At 55.4% G+C, this 13904-nt stretch overlaps 1 protein-coding gene across 2 annotated transcripts in view; it reads left to right on the top strand.

The window, feature by feature from the left end:
* The first annotated feature begins 3953 nt into the window (after positions 1–3953).
* ITGA3 (integrin subunit alpha 3) overlaps positions 3954–13904 on the top strand; it is a 33763-nt gene continuing 23812 nt past the window's right edge. Inside the window, exons 1-3 of one of the 2 annotated variants that reach the window (XM_032163286.2) lie at positions 3954–4615; positions 12022–12149; positions 12473–12552. In XM_032163286.2, the coding sequence (XP_032019177.1) occupies positions 4410–4615; positions 12022–12149; positions 12473–12552 (414 nt within the window). In that variant the 5' untranslated portion in view covers positions 3954–4409. The remainder of the gene's footprint in view (positions 4616–12021; positions 12150–12472; positions 12553–13904) is intronic. The other variant, XM_032163287.2, reaches the window with a different exon arrangement.

Genomic DNA, 13904 nt, shown 5'->3' with positions numbered 1-13904 from the left:
CTTTGTTGAACAGATATTAGAAGGCTTGGGACACAATGAATGTAGATCGGGGAACAGTGAGAGATTCCTCTCCAGCCCTTTCATTGCACACATGGGGAAACCAAGGCCTGGAACAGGAAGGTAACTTGCCCAAGGTGAGAAGGCAGAAGAGAGCTTGCACCCAACTGAGGGGCACACCATTGCAATTCCTCGTTATTTTTCCAGCAGCTGCCTGTGTGCTTCACGTCTCTGTGCTGATCTGCCCCTGAGAGGTGATGGTGTCCATTGGTGTGCTCTGGGGCTCTGGGAGAGTGAGATGAGAGGGCTGGGGAGAGGGCAGGTAGAGGAAGACTTGTGGGAACACAGCAAGCGCTAAATAAACAGAAGCCGCCTTTGTGGAATATTGACATTGTCATTGTTCCAGCTGGGAAAACTTCACCTGAACCAGGACCCAATTCTTCTGCCTTTCTTCTCCAGCTCCTTTCTTTCCCTGTTGTCCAGATACACCTCCTCCAAGGAGCTTCCTTGACCCCCCAGCAGAACTCCCCGTTTGCATGTTGTTACGGTCACCTGCAGAGGCAGATGGATCCCATCCAAGGTTTGGTTTGAATGAAGACTGACGAACGCCACCCAAACACCAAGAGAGTATGAAAAGGTTTATTATTTACAGAATTGAGGTCTCCAGGGGGAGCAGGGCCAGCCTTTCAAGCAGGTCCCAAATGTGTTGGGAGAGCCAGGAAGGAGACTGCCCTGGGTTTTTATTGTGGTTAAGGAGTGAGGGTTCCCTCAGGAAGGGGCTTGTGAATATTCCCCCTCAAACACCAAAGGAGGGTGCACCCAGACTTTCTTATCAGCTTGTCCAGGTGTAGGGCACAGAGAAAAGGGAAGGGTGAGGCTTAAAAGCTGTCAGCAAACATCAACAAATGGACTTAGACTCCTCATTACACATACTATTCCTGTGCCCTTGTTTCTCTGTCTGTCTATGTTTCTAGGTGGGTCTCTTCTCCATGGGGAAGGGTTGACAGATAAAGAGTTGACATGATAAAGTCAACTGAGGGATGAGATGATCCTACAGACGACGGTGCCACTGAAACCAAAGGACCTTGAGATTTCTCTTTCTCCATCTCTCCAGCTGAGATCCTTCTAGTCTCCATGTCTCCCTCCACTCCCACTCCATCTCCCCAGACTGGTCTGACACTCCCCTACATTCTTTAGCTCAGGCCCTCCCCCTACCAGTTGCCTCTGCTCTGCTCCACATTCCCTCTGGACACTCCCCTGGAGTGGAAAAACCATCCCTCATCCCTTTCCGGCTCCCAGTCCCAGGATCGGACATGCTGGTCATTCCTGTTTGGGATGTCCAAAGAGATAAGGCCTGGCATGGGGCCAATCCATCATCGCAGGACTCTCAAAGCTGTTTCAGGCAGGATCCTCACCCACATGGGGTTTCCACCCTAAGCCCCTGCCCTTCTTACCCTGGCTGGCTCCCCTTCTCCAGGAACATGGTAGAGGACTCAGGAGCCAGGCAGAGAGCAAAGATCACTGTTCAACTTCCATCCAGGTCAGCTTCCTGTTCCTTGACCCCACGTGTCTTCTAATCCCTGCAGGCCTTGGGCCACAAAGCAGACCGTGAGAGAGGCTGGGTGGCTCTGGAAGTCAGAGGTCAGGAACAAATCCTGTTCTAAGGGCCGTCAGAGACAAGTGTCTTCTCCCCAAACACCACAGAGAAAGCTGTTATCGCAGCTGCTTTTGTTTAGGCATGTCTAGCTGTCTGACAACCATCTGCCTGGAGTTTGTCTCTTAAAGACACAGCTGTGGTCAGCGGCTTCCAGTCCTAGCTCTGCCTCCCATAAAATTCAGATCTTGGACAGGCAGGCAACCTCCTGAGGCTCTGTTTTCTCCTAAGTCAAATGAATATCATAATCCCCATCTCACAGGGAGGCCGAGAGGATAAAATGAGCCTGCCTGTGAAATCGTAAACTGTAAAGCTAGGCTGGGACCCTTTCCCAGGCTCTGAATCTAATTTTGTACTCATAATTCTTATGAGTACAAAATAATTTTATTCTTAAAGAGTGCCCCAAATTGCACAAGCTTCAGGCCCCACCAAACTTGGATGTGCCCAAAGTAGTGTACAAATGTTAATTATTAGCATAAGTAGTTAAGGGCTCCAGGGTCAGATAACATAGGATGAAAATCCTAGTTGTGTGACCTCTGCCAAATTGCCTAACCCCCCGAGCCTCATTTTTCTCATTTTAAAACAGAGATAACACTCCAAAGATTGTTGTGAGGATTTAACATTTGTGAAGCATTTAGCATAGTTCCTGCTGCGTATGTGCTTAATACATGGTGTTTTTTTCTTATTATTTTAAGAATAGATGGAGAAAAGAATGCTCGGGGAGGCCAGGCAGGGTGGCTCACGCCTGTAATCCCAGCACTTCGGGAGGCTGAGGCGGGGGGTGGGGGTGGGGGTGGATCACGAGGTCAGGAGTTCGAGACCAGCCTGACCAACATGGTGAAACCCCCATCTCTACTAAAAATACAAAAATTAGCCGGGCATGGTGGCGGGCGCCTGTAATCCCAGCTACTCAGGAGGCTGAGGCAGGAGAATCGCTTGAACCCGGGAGGCAGAGGTTGCAGTGAGCAGAGATCGCACTCTGCACTCCAGCCTGGGAGACAGAGAGAGACTCCATCGTCTCAAAAACGAAACAAAATAAAAAAACCAAAAACAATGCTCTGGGGAAAATGGGTCTCTGAGCTGCAATAAGAGAAATGTGAGTTAGATCCAAGAAAGTACACAGTAACCTCTCTTTTTTTTTGAGACGACGTCTCACTCTGTCACCCAGGCTGGAGTGCAGTGGCGCGATCTCGGCTCACTGCAACCTGCGCCTCCCGGGTTCAAGCGATTCTCCTGCCCCAGCCTCCCAAATAGCTGGGACTACAGGTGCCCGCCACCACGACCGGCTAATTTTTGCATTTTTTTAGTAGAGACAAGGTTTCCCCACATTGGCCAGGCTGGTCTCGAACTCCTGACCTCGTGATCCACCCTCCTTGGCTTCCCAAAGTGCTGGGATTACAGGCGTGAACCACCGCACCTGGCCAGAGTAACCTCTTGAAGTTCCCTTTCAATTTGATTCCTTGGTGGAGGAGACCTTTAGTCTCCGCCCACCTACCACCACCTGGCCCTATCCACCAAACACCTGATAGGGGCTGACGTCCGAGCCCAGTCTCCAAACACTGTTCGAGCTTGGGTGGGAAGAGGGAGCCTCTGGGATTCTGCTGGGCTGGGCTGGGCCTTGAAGGCAGGAGTGGACGAGAAATGGATACGGTCTAGGCTCAGCTTCCTGGCTTCGCAGTGCGTTCTATGAAGGAGGGACTCATTTCTACCTTGACAGTCATCCTTTGATACCAGAAGTCGCAGCCCTTAGGGGGAAAAATGCTTTTTGGTAATTATAATTAGCGACATTTGGTTGTTACCACTGCTAAATATGTCTGTCTTTGCTGAGGAGTAAATCTCAGCTCGGATCAGGGTGAGTGGATAGGAGAAATAAATCTCGGCAAAGACAGCGAGGGGCCTGGGTGCGAGGAAGAACTCCCAGAGACCGCCAGCCACTTCTTGGGGACTCACAGCGCTGCGGAGGCGAGACCAGCATTCCAGCCAGCCGCGCGCGGACGTCGGTTCCCAGATGCGCCAATGCCAGGTCTCTCCAGCCGGGCTGGCCTTTTCAGCAGCAGCAGCAGCCGCAGGAAAGCGGCCAGACAAATCCCACCCTCGGCCCCGCCCGTCACATCCACCTTGCTCCCGAGGCGACGCTTTCTCGGAGAAGCGAGGGACGGGGAGGGGAAATCTAAGCCTTTGGGGGTTGCCGACAGGTGTTTGGGGGAGAAGGCGGAGCTGGGGTAGGGAGGATGAGGAGGGAGGGGCGGTGCTGCCCCTTTAAGAGGCGGCGGCCGAGCCGGGACCTTTTTCTCTTTCCCCGGAAGGAAAGCGCAGTCCGGGCTGGGCGCGCAAGGTGGGGAGGTGCGGGACTGGGCGTGGGGAGGCGGGGCGCGCGCCGGGGGACCCCTCCCTCCTGTCCTCCTTGCGGTCGACCGGTGCGCTTGCCAGATCCGCCGCGGAGCCGGGATCGAAGGCCACAGCGCGGCCAAGGGGGCGCGGCCGGGACAAGCTGGGGGCCGGTTGCCCGGGGCAGGGACGGCGGCGACCCGGCCGCTGGGGAGGCGGGAAGATAGACCCACGGATTTTAGGAGGGGATCCGAGAGCGCAGCTGAGAAACTGGCTGGGGCTGGGGGCACGAAACCGATCAGCACTACGGAGCGCAGCGGCCGGCGGGTTCCAGTGTCCTCCGGCGGCGCCGGGAGCAGGTGAACAGGTCCTCACGCCCAGCTCCGCGCCCTCACGCGCTCTCGCCGGGACCCCGCTCCCGCTCGCAGCCATGGGCCCCCGCCCCAGCCGCGCGCCCCGCGCCCCACGCCTGATGCTCTGTGCGCTCGCCTTGATGGTGGCGGCCGGCGACTGCGTCGTCTCCGCCTTCAACCTGGATACCCGATTCCTGGTAGTGAAGGAGGCCGGGAACCCGGGCAGCCTCTTCGGCTACTCGGTCGCCCTCCATCGGCAGACAGAGCGGCAGCAGCGCTACCTGTAAGTGAAGCTGGAGGGTGTGGGGTGGGAGCGAGAGTGTGCGTGCGCGGGATGCGGGTCCGGAGCGGAGTCGGAGCCCAGGGCAGCTGGCCCTTGGGAGCCAGGATTAAGGGGCGGCCCTCTGGCTGCTGGGGGTTGGCGGGAAGTGGAGGATTGGGTGTGGGGTCGGGCAGTAATCATTGGCAAGTGCTGACGGGGCCAGAACCTGTCTGGACGCCACCCCTCCGCCCTTTAGATCTCTCATGAGAGCGGAAGTGGGGTCCTGGTGGCTGAGTCCTCTCCCATTCTGTGAACCGAGTACCCAGCACTAGCCTCTTCTCTCCAGGGCTAGGAGCTGGGGTAAACTGCAAGATAAACACCCAGCTGACTCCCCCCTTCCCCTACGCTTGGGGGAAAAATGAGCATGTACATTTAAGCACCTCGCTGGTAGTCTGCGGCCACGCCAGCCACACCCTCTGCAGAGCCAGACTGGATGGCCTTCTCAACCGCTGGCTTGGCGGATGGAGGGTGAGGTGATGGGTGAGTCTGGGCGTTTGGAGCTGTCCATACGCTCCCTCTGACGCCTTGAGGATAAGGGCAGTGAAAGAGAGAGGAGGACTTGTCCCAACTCTGGCTGGGTTTCCTCCTGCCCACCCGCAAGCAGTGGCACTCTCCCCGCAGACATCTTCCCTGCATTCCACAGATTCGTGTTGGATCTTCAACCCTGAGTGTGTTTGTTTTGGTTTGAAGAGGGAAACAGTGTTTTTCTCTTTCTTCTGTTCTCCTTCCCCAACAGCTGCAAGGAGGAGGGGAAGAGCTATGCACAGGGGAGGAAGGAGGAGGAGGTTGCACCCAGCAACCTCGGTCCCCCTCACTCCACCAGATGCCCTCATGCCCAGGAGCATGTCCAGGCTTCAGAGGTCTCTCTGTCGTGGCCTCAGAGCGTGCCGAGGTTGGCGGTTGGGGGAGGTGAAGCTGTCCAAAGAGGGACGGTGGTTAGGACAGGTTAAGCAGGTACCATCCACCTCTTTGGGCTGGGTGATCTGCCAGGCATCTGCCCCCACCTAGCCTCTGCCCCCACCTGGCCTCTGACCCCACTGAACAAGAAGACATGGTCACATCCAGGGTACACTGGAATCTCTCCCTGCTCTGGCTGGGGCCTGCAGAGCTTGAGGAAGTTTAGAATGTCCAAAGTCCAAACTCTGCCCCGGCCTTGGTTCTGCCCTCCTGACCCAGCCTACCTACCTGCACTTAACCTCAACTCCATCTTGCTCTTGCAGAGGCTAGGGCTACCACACCCTTCCCAGCCTGGCCCCAGCAGCTGCCACCTGGCCTTAGCCAACCCTCTATCTTTTGGAGATCCCGAGCCACCATGAGCACAAGTTTCTACATCAGCTCTTTCTGCCTTAACCGAGAAAAAGATTGTCAGACTTTCAATGCCAAATCTGCATGATAGAAGATAACATAGGTAAAGGGATCAGACTGGAAAGAAAGAGTCAATAATGATTCCGCAACCCCTCTCCTTTTTGCCTGGTGACCTTGAGCAAGATATTTCCCCTCCCTGGGCCAGGTTTCCCCCAAAAGGGGTTGTACCTAGATCTAGTGCTCTTTCCCACTGCTGCTGGCCTGTGAGAGGCAACTTGATATAGTAGAGGGAGAAGAGGCTTGGAGGTCCCATGGCCAGTGTCCTGTCTCAGATCTGTTACCAATACCTGAACCTGAATTTCCGCACATGTTGGAGGGAGGGGAACAGCATGCCTTCTGGGATGTTAGTGGGGCTGTAACAAGATAAAGTGCGTACAATCCTCTGCACATGTGCCTTTCTCCAAGGAGCACCTGAAGGCTCTTGCGCTGAGACCAGAACCTGGATGCACCCTCATTACCCATGGGCCCCGCCCAGGGTGGCTGAGCAAAAGGGTTCTACTTTTCTATCTGGGAAGCTGAAGCTGACATTCAGCCTGCCAAGAGCCCAGAAGGTTCTAAAGCTAATGAACCTCTGAGGGGCAGTTCTCTCCCTTGAGTATCCTCAGTCTTTCCTAAGGGTGGTTCTGTGTCTTGGCCCTTCTCTTCATCTCACTAAATTCGACCCCTTGGCCATTTGGGAGAACCAGCTGGGCTTAGCTGCAGCCAGCTGTGTAGCCAGATGCAAACAGCTGCCTGAGTGCACAACTCAGAGGAACTAACTAGTAAGACGAGCTGCAGCCTCATATTCTGTTAGCCTGAAAGTCTCTTTGGAAAAGTGGGATGGTTCATGGTCTTGGACAGGCTCTTAAACTGGGGTTCGTAGAAGGTTTTCAAGGAATGCAGGGACTCCCTGAAAGTGTACCCCAAATCATAGTATTTGTCCACTGCCCTGGGGGTGGGAGGAGGGGAGAGCGCAGTTTTCATGTTCTCCATTCAGAAGCCCTCAGAAACGGTTAGAAACCCAGAGGTGGGACCCTCTTTGCTGCCCCATCACCTTCATCTCTGGACTGGGGTTCCTGGCCCACAACATAGGGGACTTGCCCTAACCCAGGGCCCAGTCTCCTAGTCTGTGGAAATGAGGGGTAAGGAGCAGGCAGAGGACCAAGGTGCTCTGGGCTTCTTGGCAAGATGCATGAGGGGTTCCTTGGAGGGACAGGGACTGTTCTCTGGGAGGTGGTTACTGACACCCTCTCTGCTCCAGCACCTGCACTGACATTCCCTCCTGGGAATCCAGGCATTCGGGTCTGGCCTGACCCTGTGGGCCTACGGGGATACTGCCGGTCCTTCTCTCTCTTTCACTTTTGCTTGGAAATGAGGGTATCTGGGAAGCCCAAGGCAGGGTGGCTCCTAGAAATGAGGTCATGCCTGAGGTACGCAGGAGCCAGGCTCACCTGCCATGCTCTCCTAACATCATGTTTCCCTGGGCAGAGCGGGTACCTAGGCTCCAAGGCTCGTACCAGCAGAAATGGGCACAGCAGCTATGGCTGGAGGCAGAAGGCCTGCTCGTGTAGTATCTTTTTTCTCTGGCTCTACCCAGTGACCATTCTAGGCCAAGACGCTTTCAGCTGGGCAGGAGTAGGGGAAGCCTGATCTTGTAGAAAAAGCAGCAGTGAAGGGGGCTTGGTCAGAAGTAAACAAAGAAGGAAGATGATCCCCTTTGCAGTGAGAGAGATTGAGGTTAGATGACACTTAGAATGCCCTCGGGGGTCAAATATAGGAAAAATACTGAAGAGCCAAGGAAAGGGAGAAGAACTGAGAAAAATAGCTTTGTTCTTTTTTTTATCTGAGGCTTAGCCAGCGCTCTTTTTCCTGTGCTTTCTCATTCTCTCTCTCCCTTTAGCTTGTTGCTCTGGTTCTAGGGCTGAGTCACCAGTGGGGAGAGGGGGCTGGGTGGGCAGCAAAGGAAGAGTAGGGAAAGATGTGCAGGGCTGCAGTTTCAGCTACCGCAGGAGCAGCCTCTGGGGAGATGGCTAATTCGGGCAGCAAGGCTGGCATAGAGCTGGGATCCAGGCATCCCGGAGCTGCCCCCACCCCTTCTCTGGGGCTCAGAGGTGGAGCAGGCACCCTCCCCACCTGCCTCCTGGCCGGGGGTAGGAGGGGAACACAGGAGGCTAGGTACCCAAGGAGTGAGGCCCTGCCATGTTGGCCTGAGTACTAGATCCTTTGGCCCCCTCTGGAATCCTCCCGTGGAGCCACCAAGTGCCTCCCTGAGGTGACAGAATCTGGGAAGGTGAATCTTACAGGCTGCTTCTCTGAGCATTACCCACCCCAGTGTCCCCAGGGGCCTTCTCCTGTTTGAGGTGAGCCAACCTGGTACCCTAAATTCTCCTGGGTACTGTGCTGCGCCCTTCTTTCATTCTTCTGCTTTCTCCTTGGCTGTTCCATTAGCTTTGAACTGCCCCAAGGGGAGTGATAGGGCAGGGATAAGGAAGGGCTTTTTTGGAACTTGGAGCTCAAGGGGCTCCACAGAGGCCAAGAGGGGCTGTTTGGCTGGAGCCAATGGGAGGGTGAGGAGGCAGCTGTTGGAAAGCCCTTGAGTAGTCACTTCACCCATCCCACTCCATCTGGGGGGCTGGGGGTCTCTGCTCCCCCCAGTCCAGCCTGACTCCAGGAGAGGGGCAGTCCCATCTCCTATCTTCCTTGCTCTAAGAGCTCCATCTAGGCCTCCCTCCACCCAGTCTTCCTCCTTCTGGCTGCAGCTGAGGGGATGGGTTCAGTACTGCTCTGGAAGGGGTCAGCTTTTGGATTTTGCGATCTGGACCAGACCCAAAAGCAGGTGGCTAGCAGAATCGCTCATTTGCATACTAATTTGCATTTCATTTGCATACCAGTAAGGTCCCTCTCACCTTCAGGATTCTCCAACCCCCTCCGCACACACCTGGGTGTGTGTGACTGGAGGAAGCTGGAACCACCCTCTGCACACCCGCCTTCCCCCATCCATGTGCAGGCCTCTGGCTGTAGACCCATTGGATCCTGGGCTGGGAGCCAGAGGGCCTTAAAGGGCCTCTGAGTGGGCCAAGTGGAAGCTAAAAATACTCTGGGGGGGGGAAGGGGGGCTCACTCTGGAATCTCTGAGGAGGGAGGGGCCTGGGATGTAGGGCTGGGATTAGGGCACTGGCCCTGCCCTGCCCTCTATCAGTAGGTATAAGGCTGGTTCCAGGCAACAGGCAAGAGGGTATTGGTGGTAAGCGGAAGTATTTCAATCTAATTGAGAGGCGTGCCCAGCTCTGCCTACTCAGTACCTCGGGAAGTTCAGAGGAGGGGGTCCCTTAGCCCCTTCCTGGCTGAGTTGAGGGGGCTGGGAGGGCATGGAGACCCTTCTGCTCAGCTGCCTCCTGTATGACAACATGGGCAGGGCAGCAGCAGCAACAAGGGGGCAACACTTCCATTACAGGCGTGCCCAAGGCCCCGCCTCCCACTGAGGCCCAGACCCCTTAGTGTCACTGTAGAAAATTCCCAACCTCCACCTCCAGCCAGATCTGAGCCCCTGCTGTAGAGTGACTCTAGCTGCCAGCACTCCCATCCCGACCCCAGTGATCACCTGGTATCCTCAAGCTATAGAACTGTTCCTATGTCTCCCCCCTGTTCTCTCTAAACCACCAAAGGAGTCTCTTCTTTTCTCCCTGCTCCAGGTTCCCTAACATGCCAGGGCAGAAATTCCTGGGTCCAGCCAGGCACGGTGGCTCACGCTTGTAATCCCAGTACTTTGGGAGGCCAAGGCGTGTGGATCACCTGAGGTCAGGAGTTTGACATCAGCCTGGCCAGCATGGCGAAACCCCATCTCTAGTAAAAATACAAAAATCAGCTGGGCGTGGTGGTGCGTGCCTGTAATCCCAGCTACTTGGGAGGCTGAGTCAGGAGAATCACTTGACCCCAGGAGGTGGAGGTTGCAGTGAGCCGAGATTGTGCCACTGCACTCCAGCCTGGGTGAGAGAGCAAGACCCTGTCTCAAAAAAAAAGAAAAAAAGAAATTCCTGGGTCCCTGGAGGGAGGGCTGGGGTCATGCTAGGCCAGTCCTGATGCCACAACAAATCAGAACAACAATGCTCACATTAGCTATGGCTTCATATCAGAACACCTTTTTGTAGAATAGACCTATTTGTTCCTCCAGCAACCCTGGAGGTCAGCAGGAGAGGGGCTGCCCCCATTTTACAGATGAGGCACTCAGGGCTCAGAGAAGGAAAGGAAATTGCCCCTTCAGGCAGAACAAACCCTAGACCCAGGTCCGTGGGTTCTCAGGCTGAGATGCTCCTTTCCCGCAGGCTGTGGCTCCGTTCTCTAATCTGTCAGGCACGCCAGAGAGCGGACGTCCATGGGTGGTCAGGCAGTGGACTCATCGAGGCCTTCCCAGCCCAGACAGAAGTGACTCTCCAGGCCTGGCTGCCACCCTGGCCCCCTGCCAGCCTCCGTGGCCAGGAAGCTTCACCCCTTCTCCCAGGAACACTTCCCCAGGGTGAGGTCTGAGCTGTAGTCTTGAAGTATAGGCAAGGTCCCACCCCCTTCCCAGCACCCGCAGGCAGTACATTCCTGACTCCCAGTGGGTGGAGACACCCCAGGCCCCGGCATGCCCAGGCCCTGCCCTGCCCACTCCCTGCAGCCCACATTCACAGGTCCCAGGCAGGAGCTACAGGCGTGGCTGTTGCTTGGCACTTCCAGACTGGCAGGAGGCCCAGAGCCCAAGTTCTGAGCTGGGAGCTGTAGAGTGATAGAGTTGCTGGGGCCAGATGGTGGGGCACCTGGGAGGTGCCTGCCACCCGAGAAGGCCAGGGCCATCAGGATTGAGCTGGGGCTCCTGGCAGAACATTAAGAGGCAGCAGGGAGGTGATGCGGGGAGAAGAAAGTCTGGCAAAACTGAGTTCTCAAACTGGGGTGCACCAGATTCCACCAGATGGTGTGTTGTGGGCAGAGGAATCTATCTTTTTAACAAAGATCCCCGGGGTTTCTGATGGCCCAAGGCTTGTCCTCTAAGATGGTATTTCAGGGCCAACCCCTGCCTCTCCCTGCTCCAGCCACCCCTCTGGTATGGGACGGGTTGCCAGGGTCCTAAGCATCCTTGTAGGAACTTGCTGTCGGCATCCCCAAAGATGGATTCTGGGCAGGCTGGGGGCAAGGCAAGAGCCCTTTCCCTCCCCACCTGCCGCCCACTCACCGGGAACTCTGCTCTGGGGCCACATTGTCCAAAGTGTCAGGTACTCATCCCAACCCCTACCTGTGTGCCTGTCTTAAGGTCACAGGGGAAGGATGTTGGACATCACCCAGGTCACTTAGGGGCCCAGGTCTCCAAGATCTGAGTCCCCAGATGGCTTCAGGAGGAAAAACCCAGCATTCTGACAACCCAGTCCCCAAAGTTCTCCCCTCTGACCCCCCAGAATTTGAACTTTCTGCCAGGATTCCTCATCTTGCTCTCTTCTGGTCTACCTTCATTTCAAAGGCCAAACCATTCCTTCCAAAACCGAGATCTGGCCATGTCATGCCCCTGCCTAAAATCCCTCTGTGGTTCCCCTAAGGCCCTTCCCAGCCTGCCTTTGTGTGCCTCCCCGGAGGCTCCTGGACTCCAGCTATGCTGAGGGCCTTGCAGGTCTCTGAATCACCCTGCTGGCTCTTGCTTCCTGGCCCTGCACATGCGTGCCTTTGTCCAAGTGCTCTTCCTCCCCTTCTTCACCTGGAGAACCCTGGTCATTGTTCTCAGACTCAGATTAGGTCACCTCTTCTGCTGGCCTCCGTCACTGCCTCCTCAGCCCTGAGCCTGGGCTGCTGTGCTCCCTGCTTCCTACTCCCGGGGCACTTCCTTCTAGTGTCTTTTTTCCTTGCCTGCCTTCCCCTATGCTAGGCACTTCTGGAGGGCAGGAGCTGGGGGCCTCCTGGCACCAAGAATCTGTAAATGTATGTTGAATAAATAACAAGTTGTTGGAAGTGGGGCTTGGGGAGTCTGAACCCGGACCCACCTCCCTCCCTATCCCCAGGCTCCTGGCTGGTGCCCCCCGGGAGCTCGCTGTGCCCGATGGCTACACCAACCGGACTGGTGCTGTGTACCTGTGCCCACTCACTGCCCACAAGGACGACTGTGAGCGGATGAACATCACAGTGAAAAGTGAGGGGAAGGGGCTGGGGAGGGGTGCCGGGTCAGAGGTCTAGCAGGGGGGTACCGCAGAGAGAATGGCCTGGAGGAGATAGAAGGCTTGCTCACATGGCTTCTAGTTGCTTCTTGTCCAGCTGGGAAGAGAGTGCCCTAGAGGAGAGTGGGGCTGGATGGGATTGGTAGAGCTCAGAATAATGACGAACTGGAGAAGGGGAGTTGGGAGGGCTGCCCTGTGGGTGGAGGGCCCAAGTGGGACCCACCCCTGCCCTCTGGAGGCTTTGGGCACTGAAGTATGAGTGAGGTGCTCTGATTCATGATCCTTCCGGTGCCCACAGGTGACCCTGGCCATCACATTATTGAGGACATGTGGCTTGGAGTGACTGTGGCCAGCCAGGGCCCTGCAGGCAGAGTTCTGGTAAGTGGGTGCTCAGCGTCGGCTCCTCCACCTCTACCCGGCTCTCCCCTCATCTCCAGAGCTGGGAGGAAAGAAGAAGGCAGCAGGGGGTCCACGGCGCGTGTGTGCTGGGGCCTGCACACATGTCCCTTCCTGTGGCTGTGTGTCCCTCGCTCCCTGCACTCCTGGGGAGGGGGTGAGTATCCTGTGCTCTCCCAAAGCCCCGCACGGCCTGAGTTCTCTGATTCATCCACTTCCTCCCCATGCCTACACTGGGTGCTCAGCCTTCGTGGGAACAAGCCGAGGGAGCCGAGGGAACTGCAACGAGGAGAAAGGGCAGAGAGGGCCCCAGGCGGCTCAGCGCTGGCTGGCAATCCTTCCTGGGAGGCTGACTGTCGGAAGAGGCCCAGCCCTGCTGACCCCGGCTCACCCAGCGCTGGTCTGGGGGCTAATCAAATGTGTCACCTCCTGCCCACATTCTATAGTTAGTGCCAGCCACTGAGTTCTCCATTTCTGAGTACCAGATAGACATTTCGCCCGCATTTTTTTCTCTCTCTGTCTCTTTTTGTTGTTGTTATATTCCAAAAGGATTTTGATTTTATTGCTTCACACACAGAAGAGTTCTGGTTAAGGCTTGCCTTGCACCTGGTGCTCACAGGATGCCACCAGGATGTGATTTATCTGAAGCACTTAACTCTGTGTTCTTCGTGTTGCCTCCATTCTTTGATAGGCATTCTTTTCGTGGTGCCAAGATGAATGCAACAACTTCAGCTTTATCTTCTTTGACCTTCAAGTTCTATAGTCCCAGTAGATATCTGACTACAACTCGTTAGCTCTGACTGTTTCAGGTACTCCTCTCTGAAACAATTACTGTGACCAAGAGAATGCAATACTTATACTTTCTTCAGACATGAATTATCAGTATCCAGATAGGCACATAAACTCAGTCTTAGAATGTGTTGCTTTGATGTCAGGTTTTTCTCTTGCCTTGATAGTTCCACATGGCAGGGGAAGCCTCACAATCATGGTTGAAGGCAAGGAGGAGCAAGTCCCATCTTACGCTGATGGCAGCAGGCAAAGAGAGAATGAGGCTGTCTCTCTCTCTCTCTCTCTCTCTTTTCTTTTCTTTCTCTTCTTTCTTCTTTCTTTCAAGATAGAAGACTCCCAGCTGGGTGTGGTGGTTCACGCCTGTAATCCCAGCACTTTGGGAGGCCGAGGCCGGTGGATCATGAGGTCAGGAGTTTGAGACCAGCCTGGCCAATATGGTGAAACCCTGTCTCTACTAAAAATATAAAAAATAAGCCAGGTGCAGTGGTGCCCATCTGTTGTCCCAGTTACTTGGGAGGCTGAGGCAGGAGAATCGCTTGAACCTG

The sequence above is a fragment of the Hylobates moloch genome, unplaced genomic scaffold, assembly GCF_009828535.3.
Source record: "Hylobates moloch isolate HMO894 unplaced genomic scaffold, HMol_V3 SCAFFOLD_10, whole genome shotgun sequence".
NCBI classification, from domain to species: Eukaryota; Metazoa; Chordata; class Mammalia; order Primates; family Hylobatidae; genus Hylobates; species Hylobates moloch.
This window is presented reverse-complemented; position numbering and strand designations above follow the sequence as displayed.